The sequence below is a fragment of the Poecilia mexicana genome, unplaced genomic scaffold (assembly GCF_051168715.1).
Source record: "Poecilia mexicana isolate PSO_F unplaced genomic scaffold, ASM5116871v1 scaffold_13, whole genome shotgun sequence".
Lineage (NCBI taxonomy): Eukaryota > Metazoa > Chordata > Actinopteri > Cyprinodontiformes > Poeciliidae > Poecilia > Poecilia mexicana.
The window spans coordinates 2,390,386-2,409,149 of record NW_028263382.1 but is presented as its reverse complement, the minus strand read 5'-3'; the positions used below and the strand labels follow the sequence as shown (position 1 = coordinate 2,409,149).

The window sequence follows — 18,764 nt, the reverse complement described above, 5'->3', positions numbered from 1 at the left end:
TAATTAGTTAATGTAGCTAATTACTGGTAATTGCTTCCTTTGGTCATTATTTTAGTTTTATTAGATACCCAAGGTGTGTCCCCAAAAATAAAAGTTTTATTTCTGACTGCATTTGCAATCTGTATTCAGTGTTTTTCTTCTTATTGTTGCTTTTGGAGTCATTCCTCTTTTCTTCATTTTCTTTTCAGTGTTGGTACAGGACACATTTTGTTGTGGATAATGACAGTAAGCAACTTCAGCATAAGGTCTTTTTCTTTAGTTCTGAGGTGGACTGCAGATTTCTCACTGGAACACTGAGACAGAACCAGTGTCTCAGTGTTCTTCCTTAATGGTATGATTTCTGACATTTCATTTAATTTCCCTTTGGGATCAATAAAGTATTTTTGAATTTGAATTGAATTGAATTGCCACGGTGTTCATTCTTGCACATAATTGTTTGAACCGTGGCACATTGAGGCATCTGGAAGTTGGACCCAAGTCTGATTCAGACTTGTAGAAGTTCACATTTCTCTTCCTGATATTGTTTAATTTCCCACAAGGATGCAGAGCATGTGAGATATTAACGTTAAATCCATTCATTCAGTCCTTGGCGCGACCGTCACAGGTTCGATTCCCGACCTGATGACCTTATTTTAATAAAATGAGAATATTGTCAAACTTTGTTGATGTGGATCAATGTGGATCTGAGATATTAAGGTTCTCAAACATCTGCTCTTTAAAGTTAAAGGCACAGCATTTCATCATTTTAGGAGGTTGATTTTTTATTTTATTTTATTTTTTACTTTTGTTAGTCTTAAATGTTTTGTCCACAGTTTTCACTCAAGGCCGAAGTTTATTTTTAAACATTTATGAGGAGGCTGCACAAGCTACTGAACAGGTTGTTGCTAGGTAACCAAAGAATGAGGGAATGAGTTGATGCCATCCACCTGGCATCAACGAGGTGCAAGGTGAACTGACATGACCTGAGAGGTTTGAGCAGCTAAAACCTTTCCTCTTATTACATCTCCCTGAATGCTGTGCACTTCTGGATCGGATTCTAGTGAATATTCTGTATATTGAATATTGAATATTCTATCAGATGTATGATTTATTAATGTTGATCATATGTCTATTGTGATATTGTTATTGATTTTTTGTTCAGCTTTAACAGCTACATTAAATTGCTAAGGAAAAGAAAACATCCATCCACTCTCATCCCTACTTGGATTGAGAGGGGTGCTGGTACCTCCAGCTGTCAACAGGCAAGGGTCAGCCTGGACAGGTCACCAGTCCATTGCAGGGCAACACAGAGACAGACAGGACAAACAACCATGGAGAATTTAGAGAGACCAATCAACCTGACAGTCGTGTTTTTGGAAGAAGCTGGAGTACCTAGAGAGAACCCACCATGCACAGCGAGAACATGCAAACTCCATGCAGAAAGACCCCAGGCTGGGATTTGAACCCAGGACCCTCTTGCTGCAAGGCAACAATGCTACCATTGTGCCACTTTTTGTGCCATTGTGCAACCAAAAGTGGCAGTCACTTTTGGTTAGAATTGAAAAGTAAAACAATTGTAAAAAATAACTAAAGAAAATCGTAAGGAATTGAACTCCCCAACAGACCAGAGAGCTTTAGTTGAGTTTCATACAGCATCACAAGCAGATCATGAAGCATTCAAAGATGTCGCTTTAATGCATAAAACCAGTGTGTATGTTGACCAGATGTGTCCAGCACTGAGAACTGAAAACCAGCATTTCTCTTCTCTAGTTTTCTTTGGAGATTTTTATTTTTCATTTTCATTTCACAGTGGCTGCCACTGTGCAGCCTGAAAAGAAAACAATAAAACACAAAAAGCAAATGGCACATATACGTACAATGTTCTGATTAGCTACTGTCTCATCCACTGAATTATGTTAGAAGCTTAGAGCTTTGTTCGGTTTCACAGAGGTATGTCCAAACGATTGTTTGCAGAAGGACTTCATACATATATCAAGAGTAAACTAGTATTTTATAATCGTTTTGGTATGAATCCAGCAAATAATATCTTATGCTACATTTGTTTGAGAGATGTCAGAGGTATTAAGGAAAAAACAACATTGTATATCAGACAAAACAGAGTTCACACGGGATCAGAAATGTGATATAATTGTAATTGGTCAATTCTAAAACACGTGGAAATGTTCTAGATGAGTTCATCACTTTATAAGTGACAGTCATATGAATCCTGTAAATTCATCTGAAATATTTTATGTGGTGTAGTATTATGCTCTATGAATGGTTTTAAAGTGAATTAGCTGGTAAATTCTTAGAGGTTAGACTTCAATTAGCTCAGCGTCCAAAACTATATCCAACTGTCCAAATAGATTGGACTGTCAGAGGATTTAGGCTGAGTTCACCTGTTTCAATATGACAGACAGACGGTCTACAGATTATTGGCTAAATCCATTCTATCATGGGATGATGAGGAAGAGGACAGTCTGAGGGAACTCCATCTGTTTTTAAGGCTGATCTTAGCTGAAAGTACTTAAAGTAAGACAATAATGTGAGGGAGAACCGTGGCTTTAAATCCTGAAGTGAACAAAGACACTGATGATGTCACCAAATGAGTTTATCCCCAGTGATGACCAGGAGGGTTGAAAAGCATGGGTGATCACCACATAAGAAGTTTGGTACCGTCAAACCACCATGCAGTTTTGGTCAATGTAGTGCTTTCAGATGAATCCTGGGTCATCTCTCAATCCACATAAATGTGGACAGCATAGAGTGTAAGTCCTTAAAGCAGAGGTTCCCAAACTGTGGGGCGCCCCACCTAGGGGGCGCCGTGTCATTGCAGGGGGGGCGCGGGAAGCCGTCTGGATGAAGAAAAAAACCAAACATGAACACTATGCGCTGGGTTTTTACCTTAGAATGGCCAACTCTGTTATTCCTCTGTCAATTTGATACAGTAGAGGCTTCCACACCTCCCATATTTGTGTCCTCTGTCACTTTTATCAGCAGTTAAAACCGTTTAATCCGTTGTTAACATGTTGGCTAAATCAACATTTAGCCAACATGTTTTTCCGAGCCGCCTCTAAACGCAACATGAGCGCTACGACGCTCGCGCTGGGTTTCCACCTGTGAAGGAGACCTGCTGCTGCTGTACTGAGCTACACAGGTTTGTGTTAGAATCACGGCAGCAAACCAGCAAAACGCAAAGAACTTTTCACAGTTTTTCCCTCCAAACTAACCGACTGAGTTGAGTAAAGCTGTTGGATGCAGGTAATGTTAGCTAAAAGATGACTAGCTAATATCAATACAGAACCTGTAGCTTAACAAGTACCTTGTAGGCTACCGATGTTGGTGTCTATTTTCAGTTACGTACATTCATTTTGCCCCCAAAAAAGTCGATGCCCCCTCCCCTGTCACACGCGTCGTTTCAACAAAACAGCCATTTGTAATCCATAGGGGGGCGCAGAAGAAAAAGTTTGGGAACCACTGCCTTAAAGTAATTTAGATTGGGAGGGAAAGGTAGCAAAAAGAATAGAAAGCTGATTTGTGGCAACATTTTCATTTTAACTGAGAAGTCACGTGATCTCTTGGTTCTGACTAGTTTTGTAGTTCCAACATAACGACATGAACGAACACTGTTGTGCTTCACATTTGTAGGCCTAAAAATGTGCCTTTCTATTTCTTTCTCTCAGTATTTGGTAACATGGAACCACTCAGTCACTTTGGTATGCAATCGAAAAATATCTGTAAGTGTGTTTTCAGGTGGGAGAAGGACTGCAGATTATCTGTCTCCCATCTCTATCTGTGACCTACCAAGTCATGGGTTTATTGTTAATTCAAAGCTTAAATTTAAAGTTCTTTCGTAATTTCTGTAGTAAACTTGTATGTCTGGTTTGTGGCAGAAAAATGACTCTAACAAAACCCAACAAGCTTTTGCATTCTTTGTGTTTGATTCATTTATCCATTTCTTTTCCCAGAGCTGTTTGGACAAAGCATGGCTTGTGTGGTTGTCGTTCTGCACGCCGAGCTGTGAAGACATTTGTTCCGTTTGTCATTTTTCACATGAAAATCTTTTCTTCAGCGGCTGTTCCTGTCACATAGGCCATCAGCATGTTTTCTGTGATTTGCTGCGGCAGTCCTGAGCATGAGCATGTTACTGACTATCTGCTCTGTGTAAAGATGAGTTTGCCGAATCTGTCACTATAGCTGCTAATCACATCTCCTCTTCCTGACCAGCTTACCACTGGGACACGTCTGACTGGATGCCCAGCACCAGGCTGTCCGACACTGAGGAAGTGCAGAACTTCAGGTCACCGTCCGACAGTGACACAGTTGGCTTGGACTCTTCTCTGGCAGGCCCCACTCAAGAGCTGGAGTCTGATTACTACCTGGGTGGTTATGATGTTGATAGTGATTACCCACTTCCACATGAGGAAGAGTTCCTGAGCCAAGAGCAGCTCCCACCTCCGCTGCCAGGTGGGGAGGACTGCCCTGACCCCTGCATACCACTGCTGTCCAATGTGCCCGTTTCCAAAGAGACCATCCAGAACACAAGCAGCATGAGACATCCGGACTGCAGGCCTCACTTCCACCCCAGCCAGTATCTGCCCTCTCACCAGCTACCCACTGGGAATGTACACCACAGGGACACCACTACACCAGCGGATCAGGCATCCCCAGTAAACGGGGACGTTGCTGTCTCGTTAAATATGCACCTATCAGTTGGTACAGAGTCAACGTGTCATTTGTCGACAACTTGTGTGCTGGACTCTGAACGTGGCAGCCCCTGTGACGGCCTGAGCGAGGTTCGCCGAGGGGTGACCATTATCACTGACTCACAACAACAGACTGAAGTGTGATTATGTGACTGACAGTTTGTAGAGAAGCCCCAAAAGAACAGTGCAGTGCTACTGAGATAAAAGGTCTTACAGGAAGTCATGCTTCAGTAACACAGAACAGGAATGACTTTAATGACAGAATGACATGGCACAATTACTGTCCTGTCCAGTTGGACTCAGAAATGGACGTCTGTGTTGGGGAACAGAGATGTTTGTGTTCTGATTCTGACACATCTGTCGATGACTGTATTTTTGTTTTTATCTCTTTCTTGAGAAGTGACTTTTTTGTTAGTGATTAGGCAATCTTAAACATGCCACTAAAACTACTGACCTGATTGGGGTTTGTTTCCTCTGCAGCTTGTTGGAAAGCACAGCAGCAAAGTGTGACTTCAGGAAGAAAACGGCTTGTTTTGAGACAAGTCATGAGACTTGTTTAAGTCTCATGACTGTATATTGACTTTTTTTATATCAACAGTGGAGGCAAATTGTTATGTTGCAGGTTAGTGTTAAGAAAAAAATTGGTCTGCTGGCAACTGTTCCAGAGAAAAAAGATTAAACTCTTTATTAGAGAGAAGATAAAGTGACTGCAGAGTGGGCATCCTGTTAAACTAGAACATCTCTGTGAGTATTTAACATTGTTAGCCCTTCTAAACAACGGGCTCCATGGTAAATAGAACCCAATTTGCTCTGAGATCTTCAGCATGCTGCAAATTCGACATGTTTTCTGACTGGTTGATCTCCCAAAATAATACATGAAAACATGTTTTTACTAAAAGCATTTAGGTTGTTGCTCCTCTGCAGAGCGACGATGATGGCCGGCAGACACCTCTTCTCCTCAGCTGGTGTCTCTTTAACATTTCTGAATGTGTACAAGTGTTCATGTCTTGAGTTTGATCAGACTTCTCCTCCTGCATCAGCCTGACTGATCCTCTGCTTCACGTTGCAGAAATCTGCCAAACCAACACATGATGCATCAGAAACTACTGAGGAAAACTCCTGATTCAGGGCGTGAGCTTAAACTCTCAGTATCAAATCTCCAGCAAGCAGTCAGTGGTTAACTGAGCTGCCAGAATCAGACATGAAAGTTGATGTTGGATCAAATCGCTTCTGTTGAGAAGTTTTTACAATCATCTGAGAATTTACTTGTACATGATAACAGAAGAGGAATCATAAAATTCAGAGAGGCTTCAATGTACAGATGCACTATGAAACATATACAAGAAAAAGCATAATGGACAAAGATGTAGGAATCAACATATTTTTGTGTACAGTAAGAGTAACGATGGAGTAAAGATACGGGTTGGAATAAAACCTCATTCAGGACGGATACCAAACGTTTGTTGAACCTCACTTCCAGTGACCACTATGTTATGTCCAATAGTTTTCTTATGGAATGTATTTGCTCTTATAGTTTTCTTTATCGGAGAATAAAACTCATACCTCAAGTCAAGTCACTTTGGCCCTGAAACTGCAATGCACTCCAACATCTCACTGCCAACATCATGTTTTCCCATTGCACATAACAGGTGTTTTTGTATCCCTTGTGAAATGTAGCAAGGACAATGTCCTAATAACTTTTCCGTTTGTATTCCATCAGTATATAGAACATTTTGAGGGGAGTAAAAGAGCCAAACATGGGATAAAGGTTGGGAAGGTTTGTGTGATACCCACTAAAGCTCCTATAAAATCCTTTGAACCTGGAATGAACACAGCAAAGACTGAGAGTCCTTCATCATGTGGCTTCCTAATGGCTGAGGACACAGAGGATCCATCAGGTTGAAAACAAATATGCTTGTGTTTTATGTTTTTGGAAAGATGTTTGTACAGTATAAATAGCTGACTGGTCAAATGGAGATTTTGTAGATATAACATTGCAGTTCTGAGCTGCCTTTGGTCTTTTGGTGTTTTGTTGGACTTTTATGTGAATGTGTCGAACCTGGAATATCAACTATTTCTTAATGATTTCTCCTCTGCCGTTTACGCTATGCTAAGTACTTTTTGCAAGGTTTTTTAATTCAAGATGAATGTCATTTTAAGATGATTAACTGTGAACAGTGTTACATTCGGAGAACAAATCTGTAAATATAAATACATTTAGTTCTGTTACAACATGATTACGGTTGTAAGGAGTCGTTTTGTACATGCCTTTGTCAGTTGAATGCTTATGTTGAATCGTTCATTTCTTTCCTTCTTTCTGAGGACAGACAGTGTGAAAACTGCCTCTAACTGGCATACGCTTAAATAAACCAATAACTGCAATGCCTTTTCCGGGTCTGGTAAAAAACACAAACAGAAGAGGCCAATGTGATAGCATCACATTAACAGTCAGCAACGATCATTATTGGATCTTGTGATGTGTTTTAGCAGGAGCCCATCACCTCTATCCCAGTTGCCAACAGGCAACATGTTGGGCTGAGTGATGGACCATCTCAGTCTACCACCATGCATATCTACACCTGTGATGACTGACATTACTAATTTTTAAAAATAGAGCAACATTGATATAGTTTTAAAAAAATTATAAAAAATAAGCCACTTTAAAATCTTGGTTACTAAAGTCAGACACAAATAGAAGAGAAAATGTCTGAATTTTGAAGAGAAACATTTCAGCATTTAATCCTACGAAACCTCCTGGTCAGAACCGATTTAAACCAGGTGTAGAAAGCAGAGGTTTCTATTAGAAGGGCAGTTATTACGTAACCAGCTTCAGTCGATTATTCTCAGAACTTTGTCCCTCATAGTTCATACAATGTTTATTACAATAACTTCTGGACAATAAAAAAAAAAATCTGAGAAAACCTCAGAGCCCATTGGTTTGGACTTCCCAGTTGTAATTTTCCAGTTTTCTGAAGGTTACAGTTCCAATTCATGCGGGGTCAGTTTTCCTACACATATCTTCACATTGAACTCACCATTACAACTAAAGATTTTCCAGGCCAGATTAGAACAAAGCAAAACCAAAACCTAGACTCAAAGGAATTCCAGTTTGGTTATGTAGGAATGATTAGAAATGTTTGTAATAGTTTAGACGAGTCATTTCAGCCATTTTTTGTAAAAAGTCTTTATTTAAACAAGAAGGTTGTAGGAACTCCATACATTCACAGATATTTGGAAACATCAGAATGCATCTCTGGGAGGCAGAACTGAGTTTACCCATTAACAAATATATAAAACATGTCTGCTTTGAATAGGCCATATTACTACAAACTATTAGAACTGCCGAACTATTTTAGAAAAACAAAAAAAGGCAAAAAGAAAAACTTTGGCATTTGCAAAGTCAGGATGAGTCTGATCATCACTGCTGTGTACCTAAATACTACTAAAACACCAGGAATACTCTGAGGAAACTTTCACTTCACTTTTCCTTTTCACATTTTATGAACAACAAGCTTATTTTTTTCCCAGAGGTGCTGATTTTTTTCCCCCTCTAAGAATTTTGCTTGATTTGTCAGCAGTTTTCGTGGTAGATCTGCATCCTGTTTTGGGCGGCAGGTATTGCTTAGTAGTGCAGACACATGATTGTAGCAGGACTGCCATGGACCACCTGATGCATACAGTAAAGGTTGAACATAAAACGACCAAAGTAAAAGAATTTACAAATGTACAAAATCCAAACCAGAAGAAGTACGATTTAGGAGGAACATGATGAAAGAAACCTCCAGACTCAGAGAGGAAATTTCTAGTTTAATGGAAACAAACTGGATTATCAGCTAATGTGGAAATGTAAGCTGCAGAGTGGCAGCATGGCTCCACCCGGGGAGAAACCAACAACATCTGATATGTTGATGTACAAAACTTCTATTAAGACGAATACTGATGATTTTAGAAAGGATCAACATCTGCACCCGTCATCAATAATCAATTCTAGGTTCAAACAGCCGATACTGAAGCACCAGTCAGTTCAAACCAGCAGATGTTTGTTGCGCTGAAGCTGATTGGGTCAGAATGTTCTGACCTGTGAAGCAGCTCGTTCTGGGATTAGAACCAACATGGCTTGACGAGCAGAAGCAAAGTGACGATAGGATCACCAAAGCTGTAGTGTTTAGAATCCAGATGCTGCAATGGAAATACTGCCAGAGGAAAAAACAGTCAAACTTATTTTTTAAAAAGTTCTTAAACTTTTCAGTGTGCATGTAGATGAGAAGTGTGGGGTTTGTTTTCCGGGGTCTGTGTGGTAGTGTGGACAGGAGCTGATAGCTCCACGCCGCAAACAGAACACTAAAGATGACAAACATTCAAAGCAAGCACCACTGAAAGGCCTCTTCTTTAAGTGCATCAGCCGTTTCAAGTTAGAGCAGAGCTGGTGGAACCGGACCTCCACATTTCCGAGCAGCAGAAGACACTGAAGAGAGAGAGAGAGCAGAAACATCCCGACCCGACAGCGGACCACCACGTCAGTACTGTCAGCTTCTGATAAATATGTACAACATAGAATGCTGAAGAATCGACTCAGACATGGCTCAGAGTTATCAGCAAACCTGAACGCATCTCTGTTAGACGACATCACTGGGTTTCCTCAGTGAACAGAGGGTCTAGAAGTGTTGTTTTCTTTTTTTTCTTTTCTTTTAAATAAGGTATTCATTGGTTTGTCAGTGTGCTGAGCTGTACAGGGGCCTCAGACCACTTTGTAGGTCAGATAGTCCTGGAGTGGAGTAGGGATGGCTAAAGCCTCCACCTGCTGGGTGGTCAGCAGCCTCCGGAGGGCCATCCTGCACATGTGCTGCAGACTGGTGATGCTGCGGGGAGCCTCCCAGAAGTGGACGCTTCCATCACGAGTCCTGAAAACAATTTAGACAGTTGAGCCTGGAAACGAAAGTAAAAAGGCTGAAGAGTTGACGGCAGAGAGTCTGTGTTCTGTTCTTACCCAGCAGCAAGGACACTTCCTTCAGCAGAAAAGGCACAGCAGAGGCCATTCGATAAGGAGGCTATTGCCTGAGGAGCCTTCTCCTCAATGCTCCAGAAACGAACAAACCTGGGCAGAGAACAAAGAGCCTGCAGTCAGAGCTGCACTGGGACACTTTGGATAAAACACTGCAGATCAGGTAACTCAAACTGCATGGAGAAGAAAAACTTTGAGCATTAGAAACAACCCATCAGGCAGGCAGGATGTTCTGGATATGTCCAACAGACTCAGCTAAAAATAGCTAGAAAATAAATATCAGGTATGCAATGAGAGGCACTGAAAATAGATTTCATAAAAACTGGAAATATTCTATGATTTTTTTTCCCAATAAACCCTCAACAAAGGCCCAGGAGTAGCAGACCTTTGACATTTTGGGAGAGCAGTGGCTCCATAAACCTTGACATTGGGTTTTGGATGGTCTTACAGTATTTACAGGGATGTTGGTTGTTTGTTGGGTGGGTTTCTTTTTGTGATTTTATATATATATATATATATATATATATATACATAATGTGAAAAGCATAATAAATATATTAAACATCTAAAAGTAGCTAGAAAAGATGCAGAACATTCTACACCCTGAGAAGCATCAACAAACATTTTTGCTATCATGTTTATTCCTACAGCTGCTCTATAGAGTTCTTTAAATATCAAATGAATGACCCTTCTGCACTCGCCACCATTTCTCCTTGTGCTCCTTGTTTTGACCTCAACATGGTTAGAGGCAACAGCTCAGTCATGTGACTGATCCAGTCTGTGTGCTCTGGTCTCCTCTCAGTGATTCTTCTCTTCATTCTGTTCTTACCTGTCATCAGTAATGCTGGCGATGTGGCGGCCATCGGGGCAGAAACTCACAGAGCGAACCCAGCGGTCATTTGCCCCTCCAGCAAAAATGGGTGATGGAGGGGGGAAGAGATGACTGTGGAGGAAGACAGTGGGACTTAACTGTTGAGATTTGCATTCACATAAATGTGTTTGTGGTTATGAGCATAATGGTTCATAACGACAACATGCTAACTGCTCCTCTCTACTGACCAATGTACACAAGCCGTCTCCAGTGGTCTGGATGCTGGTGTAAGGTCATTTTATTTATATCACACATTGACAGCAACAAGGCAGTTCAAAGTGCTTTACATGGATTAGAAGGAAATACAAAAAACAGGGTATTACTTTAGGTAAAGTATAAAACTACATATTGGTTCCGCATGTTTAATAAGAACAAATAGTCCATATTTTATAAACTAACAGAGGTTTCTCTGGTTCTGATAAAACTAGATGTTGGTTCCAGTTGTTCTGGGTTGGGTTCTACATTTGCACAATAAAAAGCTAAATGTTGGTTCTCCATGTCTGAGTTTTGTTCTGGGTTGTTAAGTAGATTTTAAGTTTATTCTAGATTTGTAAACTAACAGGAGTTTCTTCAGGTCTTGTTCCAATTTTAAAAGTATAAAACTAAATGTTGCTCTAAAGCAATAAGTACTCCGCAATTTCTAAAAGTAGTAAACTAAACAGACGGGGGAAGAAATGACACACCAGGAAAAATATGCACAGATACCAATATTCAGATATAAACCACAAACATGCAGCCAGCGAACGGCGGCGTGTGTTCCTACCCCAGCTCCAGGAGAATGGTGCCCTTGTGGTGGTCCCACACAATGACCCGGGTGTCATAAGAGGCCGTGGCCAGCAGTGCGCCATCAGGTGAAAACTCACAGGATACCACATCGTTATGATGCCCCTCCAGCTTCCGGATCAACGTGTACTTATCCATGTTCCATATCAACACCTGCGAGTTAAAGCGGGGAGTTGTTATAGCTTAGAAAATGAACCAGAGAGTCACTGGAGGCGACACGGTACATTTCTCATGGGTCACTTATCAACAACTACCAATTAAAATCAAGCAACATGAATTACAGCAGGAGTAAACGAGGTGTGCTCAGTGCCACTGTAATACACTGCAGAACTTTACATCCAGTAGTAATTACACTGTACACTAAACATTCTAGTTAATCTAGAAATGACAGTAGGGTATTACTTTAGTTAATAAACTTTAAAAATACTTTGGAAAAAACAAAAACAAGTGGAAAAAAGGAAAAACAAACAGTAACTTAAGGGAACAAAATGACTCCACTTGTTTCTCCTTTCAGAGTTTTAGCTCAGAGCTTACAAAAGGCTCGCGCCTCCAACAGGAGCCTACGAAGAGAGAGATATTGCAAGAGAAGAGCATATTTTATGGCCAAAGGTCTGATACCTCTGGCAAAGTACACATTACATTCACTTCCACACACATCCAACAGAATCGAGCAGTGGCTGGGTCCTGAACTCTGTTAGGACTTTGTATGGTTGCAGCTTATTGGTAAACTAGGCTGAAAAAATGCTGCAAATGCTGATTGATTTCTATTAAAATGACCTGAAACTGAATGCATGAAGACACTTTGGAGACGGTTCCTCCCTCTCTTGTTCCTCTTTTCTTGTTTTATGCTGAATCAGTGAAAATGTGTTTAACTGCAAATATTCAAAACGTTTTTTTTTTGTTGTTGTTGTTCATCTGGTGCTGCTAACGGCAACAGATCTGCAGTGTTTTCTGTAAAGTCAGAACTGGTCTTGGCCTTCTGCAGTGAAAGTTCTGTGGAAATGCAGTGAGACTGAAACTAGCCGAATCAGGATAACAGCAGCTGCAGTAAGAGGTGCTGGAAGGTGTTGGCTAACGCTTCCTGAGAGGCGTGGCGGCTGGGCGGGAACACGGATGAGCTCCATTACTTTGCCAGCGGCAGCAGAACACTGTAGCATGCGCTACGAAACAAACATTTCAACTGACAGATAGAAATAAGAGGAACTATTGTGAGCAGATGGAATATGGAGCTAGTCAGAGATAAGGGGCAGAGGGGCCGAGCAGCAGGAATACAGGCCTACTTTACCACCAGCTGAATGAAACTGACATTTTTTAAAGTGAAATGTCCAAAAAATAAATAGAGGAGGTAGACAGACACAGAGCAGCACCTACGTACAGATTGACCTTGGGGTCAGGTGCCAGGTGGCCCTGGCCAGGCCTTTGTGAACTGTGCGTCCATGGTTTACACCGGCTGCTCAAATGTCAGCGCGGCGCTCCTTTCAAAACCAATCACACACTGAGCTCTGCCACCACCTGTGACAGGAAGAGCAAGACACACACTGTAGGGACACAGAGCCTAACAGAACTGCTACCAGCCCTACCTTACCTGCTCTAACACTGGAAACAAGTTCAGTCATGGTGGCTACTCTGCTGACTGCACATCCACAAACAGAGCTTACTTCAACATGTCATTACTGATTATTTTTAAATGTAAAGCAGGCTCTTTATGAGCAAATATATTTAATTTTCTTTTTTTTTTTTACATCAGAAGATTTTTTTTATTACAACTTCCTCAATGTTGTCATTAAAAAAACCTGATCCTAGCAATCTGTCTGCTCTGTTGCTTCATAAATAAGTACAAGCTCTGTCAGGTTACAAGAAGCTACATAACCAATGACACTGAGCAGATTTTTCTTGGGTGTAAATGAAGGGACAGGAAAGCTGGAAACTTTAGCAATTACAATGCTGATTGAAGATAATCACAAGCAGCTGCACAAAGATTCATGCTAAAACCTCCACAGAGGAAGAAAGATGAGGACGTACCGCTTTGCCTGCGCCGACCGAGCACAGGATGGACGAGTCGGGAGAGAAGGAGCTGCAGTGCACCCAGTTCTGATGTCCACGCAGGACCTTCACCATGTTACCTGGCAGACATGACAGCAAAAGGTTCAGTTCGGCACAGAGCAGCCAGCTCACTCATACAGGAAACAGTCAATTCAGTTCATTTACAGACAGATAGTTTAGACTTCAGGCAGTAAAATGATGATGTCATCATTATGTCATCCTTGTGATCCTACATGCTTTAGGGGAAGATCATTTGGATTTGGTCGAGTTTCCAGCCCAGACTTCCACTGATTCAAATGGTTCATGTTTAGCTAGAGTCAGCAGGTCAGCTTTTCAAAAACTCCACAGAACTAGTCTACATGAAATCTGGCAGACCAGGGTTTGGTTTTACAAACACCACAGCAGTCTGCGCTCCAACAGTTAACCTGATGAAGATCCCTGATCCTCACAGGGAGCTGCACCACTCACCATCGTCTTTAAGGTCCCACACACGCAGGGTCTTATCTCTGGACGCAGACACCAGCATGAGGCTGCCATCGGGAGCAAAGGTCAAGTCTCTCACCACATCGGTGTGGTCCATCAGATTCAGCAACAGCTTTCCTGCAAACAGGAGAACATGAGAAGCCAGAGAGTTAGAGCCGACCGGTGCAGGACGTGTTCATACAGAAATATGTATGAACATATTTCTGTATCAACACATACAGAAACATGTGTTCATCCAGAACACATTTATAACTGGATCCTACAGATCCAGTTATATTCTGCATGAGAGGAAACAAGCAATAATGGCTACAGAAAGAGAAAGATACTCATCCTCTAAAGCTACTTAAAAAAAATATCCAACTTTTTGTTCACTAATATTTTGAGGAAAATAATTCTGTTAGATGAAGATATTTTTTTTATTATTATTATGTATTTTACAAAGTCATTACAGTTGCTGGTGTTTTGGGCAAACAATGTTAAAGGGTTCTGTTATGCTTCCTTGAACTATCTAGGGCTACTAATCATTACATCGTTACATATTTTTGTAACGATGTAATTCAGAGATTTCACTGGCCTGTTTAGTCCGCTTTGATCGAACTCTAGTTTGTTTGTCTAGGAAGTTCTGTTGGTTTGAGAAGGTGTGAATGTGTAATCGAACTCTGGCCTACAAACCCATGTCTCAGTTCCATTACAGTGAACTTTGGTGCGGTTTGAATTCATATGTGGATTCAAGAGAACCAAAGACCGAACTGAGTCCATCTGCTTTGGAAACACCTTGGTCACTTTATATCCAAACATGAACCCAACACAATGTGTACACCTATTCATGTGAAAATGGCTGCAAACTAATGGTAACCCCATCCATCTCTGACCCCGAGTCAAACCCAGAAGCAGAAGTGGAGCCTCCTGCTCAAACACACCAGCAGTTCCTGTACGATGAGTCAACAACAAAACTCTGGTCTTTTCTTTTAGCCATTGTTCAGCCCATGCAGTGGTAAAACCAGCTCAACCAACTCTGCTGGGGTTGCTGAGTTACAGGGTGGTGCCCACCGATTGTGACTTAATAATCTGGAGGTTTTTGAAAAAGCTTTGTTTGTGAGATACCAAAAAACATTAAAATACTGCCAGAAAATGGCTGGGTGGTGTTTTGAAGTTCTTGGGCTGTTTCTAGGAACATTAGGGACCCAAATGGAAGAACAAAAACATGCAAAAAGTGAATTTCACATACTAGGTCCCTTTTAAGCAAACGGCAGAATACAGAGAACATGGATGTCAGATCTTACATTTTGCTTCCACTTTGATGGTCTTTTCTGACAATTACTTGCTGAAGACAAAAAAACATAGAAACCCCAGTCTGCACTCACCAGAGTAAACGTCCCAGATCTTGATGCGGCCATTGTTGAGACCTGTTGCCAGCAGCAACTGGTCCTGACCAAACTTGAACCGGTGCCACTCAATATTGACACAGCGGCTCCGTTTTTCTGGCACGGAGGAGCCAAAGGCCAGGCCCCACACTATGTCCCCACAGTCTATCGTGTGTTCACGGGGTTCATCAGCCAGTGGGATGGTAACACCTCCATCACTGTTTTGACGGGACAAATGGCGCGGGCTAGTTGGGTTGGTACCTTCTTCGCCGGCACTCAGTGAACTAAACCAAATTTAAAAAGAAAGAAATTGTTAGAAGACGGTATAGGCATAAAGACAACCGTTTTAAGACCAAATGCTTTCTGATTTTATAAGTCTGAGCAGGTTTACTGTGAAGTGCAGCTACAGTGTGAACTCACAGTAACAAGGTTCAGTTGTGGGATCAACATTGACCTATTCATACTGACCATAGTCCATCACTTATATTTGAAAAGTGAGTTTGTTGTTGTTCAAAAAGCAACAACAAGCTCTTAAATATTAGTCTAGTGAAGCTCAGGGATGTTGGGTAAAGAAGCCCAGCAGCATTATGAGCAAAAAGCCATTTAGAACCAATATAAACTTCTGCACTGTGTCTGCTTTGAACAAGTTCACAGCAAGGTTGGTGTGCTTAGTTCAGGTGCTCGAGAGCTACTGTTTTTATTGGTTCTTTACATGAACTTCTAATGTCAGCGGGATCCTACAAAATGTTGTGCAGAAAATTTAACTATTTCTATCAGGCGTGTTAGAGCAGGGAGGACAACAGCTTGCCAGATATTTGGAGTAACTACAATACTTACAAGCTCTTCAAGCATTTATTCCAAGGGATGAGCCTGACAATGCGATGTCCCTGAGACCAAGCAAAGTAGGAACCATTTGGTGCAAAGGCTACAGTCCAGGCCTCACGCCCAGACTTCTGGTCGAAGGGAGCAACAGGGACCAGGAGTTCACCAACGAACTTAGCCTTGTCTGGAAGAAAGAAAACAGGTTTCATTATTGAATATGGTGACAGACATAGCAGTCTATAAACAAACAGCTTGAAAGTAGCACACAGCTAAAATGGGCAGGGAACACACACACACACACACACACACACACACACACACACACACACACACACAAAAAAAAAAAGCAGGCTGCCACACCCCTCATACCTTCCAATCAGGTGAACAGAGGACATAAATAGAATGGTCTGTAGATACACAACAACCAGGGGAAGATTTGAGTGAACTGAAGTCAATTAGATAAACTAAACTGTTGATAAGAGGCTGAGGCTGATAGTGACTTGTCCAGTAAGCTATGGCCAGCACAGTTCACATATCTGTGTATAGACTCAGTAAAATGTACTTTCCTAATGTCAACGTTTACTGGCGTGACATTATAGAAAGACAACAACAAAAAACCCCGCTGTGATTGGCTAAATATACACAGAACCCAATTCGGGTAAAGGTCTACTCTTAGTGGTGGACAAATGTTAACATTGTGAGGGATTCCCTGTCAGGACAGAGTATCTTATCCCTGTATGCTGGGCCAGCCTGCTGTGTGAGCGCAGTGTTTGCACAGCTACGTGTTCACCACTAAATGCAACATGGAGGCCGCTGCTGGGTGTGAGCAGTGTGGGGCCACCGCGATCCTCATTTAAGATCGATTAAAAAAAGAAACAAAACGTCCCTTTCCGCGATGGTTTCAATGTTTTGTTTCGTTCACATTAAGGAAGTACAGACAAATACATATAAATGGCTAACATTACAAACTATACAGATTTAATCTCAAATTTATTTAGTGTTTTGCAAAGAGATCACAGCATGACTGAGTGCTTTACATCAGAGCAAATTGCGTAAAACATTGAAACTCGGACATTTTACAACGTTCATGTTAGACTAGCATTGTGAGGACAGGCCAAGGCCATTAATCACTGTGGCAGTGGCTCGATACACAAACTCGGCACGCCTTTACTGAACAATGTAAACATAACCTTTGGAAATCATACGGGGGTTGGCAGAGGTTTGAAAACCCCAAAACTCACTAGATATTTAGCTTACATTCCAATACAAACTGATACCAGCTGTAGTGCGTCTGTCCACGTCGCACAACACAAGCAATGAGCAATGCGAACATTATTTAAGAAGTTGCAACTTCACTAAACATTTTATCATATGTCGACATGTTCATTAAGTCTTTTACAGAATATACTGATCAAATAAACTAACCATGAAACTGACAGTTCCGCATTTTCATAAACGCTTCTGCGTAACACTGTCCTGAGTTAAATAGAGCCAAAAACTACTTACCTAGATCATTTTCATTTACACAATCTGGGAAGCTGGCCATCTAAATAAGGGCACCGACCGAAGGGAAAAAAGCTGAACAAGAAACACAAAAAGAAACGGTGTAAAGAAAAAATATAAAAATAAAACTGGTACAAATGATGAACAACGCCTTTCTCCACGGTCACCAAAGTTAACTGAATCCTTCCGCCAATGAAGCGCGTTGGGCGGAAGAATATAGTCCTCGGTTAAAAAAACAGTCCCAGTTAAGGCTGACGAAGAAATGTACTTTGGCAGAAAATAAGACGTGGACGTCTTCACTCACACCAAGATTAATTATGTCCAACGATTAAAGAACGAAGCTGCTGTTTCATACTAGAATGCCTAAATTGGAAATGGCACTTTATTTATTCGGACTGGCTATAAATGTCCAGGGAGGGAGGATTTTTACGTCACCGCGGTTGCCATAGTGGCACTAATAGCACCTCCCCTTTTTTCTACAACTTTATTTCACCGTTTCAAAATGTAGCGAGAATCACATAAACAGCAGGAAAAGAAAATATATAAAACAATAACATGTGCAACACTTGTAAAAAAGTGAAAAGTAATGAATGTGGGAGAAAGTCTGACAAACACCAAAACAAGAGAAAATTAAATTTTAAGTAGAGTTACATAAATAGCTAAAGCTCAGAAAGAGATATCAAAAGCTTAAAGAAGTCCAGATTCTAACAAAAATACATATACTGCTCAAAAAAATAAAGGGAACACTCAAATAACACATCCTAGATCTGAATGAATGAAATATTCTCATTGTACATTTACGCTTTCTTCTGAGATGGAGAGGATCTATCCAAAACTTCTTTGTCGACAAACTGAGATATCATCAACAATTAGGGTCTGTGCGTGATTATTTTGTCTTCACAATCAAGTTTACTGATTACAGTGTGACTCATAAGTGTTTTTGGTTGCAAATCTATGACATTATAATGAATAATTTCAAACTTTCCCACCTTCAATGCGACACATTTCTGTACAACTTAGTTAAATTTGCTTAAACCAAATATGTGTCCATCTATTCCTGTTCTACCCCTGCTACAGCTACATAGAATAAAATAGAAACACCTGTATTCTAGTCTCTAGTGCAAAGTGACAAGCAAAATGGAAACAAGAACTTCTGAACAAAGGTAAAACTTTTACCTTTGTTTGGGTAAAAGGTAAAAGTTTACTAT

General features: G+C 41.0%; 2 protein-coding genes across 3 annotated transcripts in view; one reads left to right on the top strand and one right to left on the bottom strand.

Moving 5' to 3' along the window:
• LOC106903486 (protocadherin Fat 3-like) overlaps window positions 1–6,922 on the top strand; it is a 53,257-nt gene extending 46,335 nt beyond the window's left edge. The window contains exon 30 of the mRNA XM_088011452.1: window positions 4,207–6,922. Within this exon, the coding sequence (XP_087867578.1) occupies window positions 4,207–4,829 (623 nt within the window). The 3' untranslated portion in view covers window positions 4,830–6,922. The remainder of the gene's footprint in view (window positions 1–4,206) is intronic.
• A 1,259-nt stretch (window positions 6,923–8,181) lies between these two features.
• Window positions 8,182–17,941, bottom strand: wsb1 (WD repeat and SOCS box containing 1). 2 transcript variants are annotated; one of them, XR_015764991.1, is made up of 10 exons: window positions 17,560–17,941; window positions 16,069–16,237; window positions 15,232–15,515; window positions 13,853–13,984; window positions 13,364–13,464; window positions 11,322–11,494; window positions 10,517–10,630; window positions 9,673–9,780; window positions 9,287–9,586; window positions 8,182–9,150 (listed from the first exon to the last, which is right to left on the bottom strand). XR_015764991.1 is itself a non-coding variant. In XM_088011451.1 (9 exons), exons 1-9 carry the CDS (start codon window positions 17,597–17,599, stop codon window positions 9,424–9,426), a joined length of 1,284 nt encoding a protein of 427 aa, XP_087867577.1. In that variant the 5' UTR covers window positions 17,600–17,941; the 3' UTR covers window positions 8,182–9,423. The 2 variants fall into 2 exon arrangements, 1 of the variants encoding a protein (XP_087867577.1); XM_088011451.1 differs by having other exon boundaries at window positions 8,182–9,586.
• Window positions 17,942–18,764: the final 823 nt, after the last annotated feature.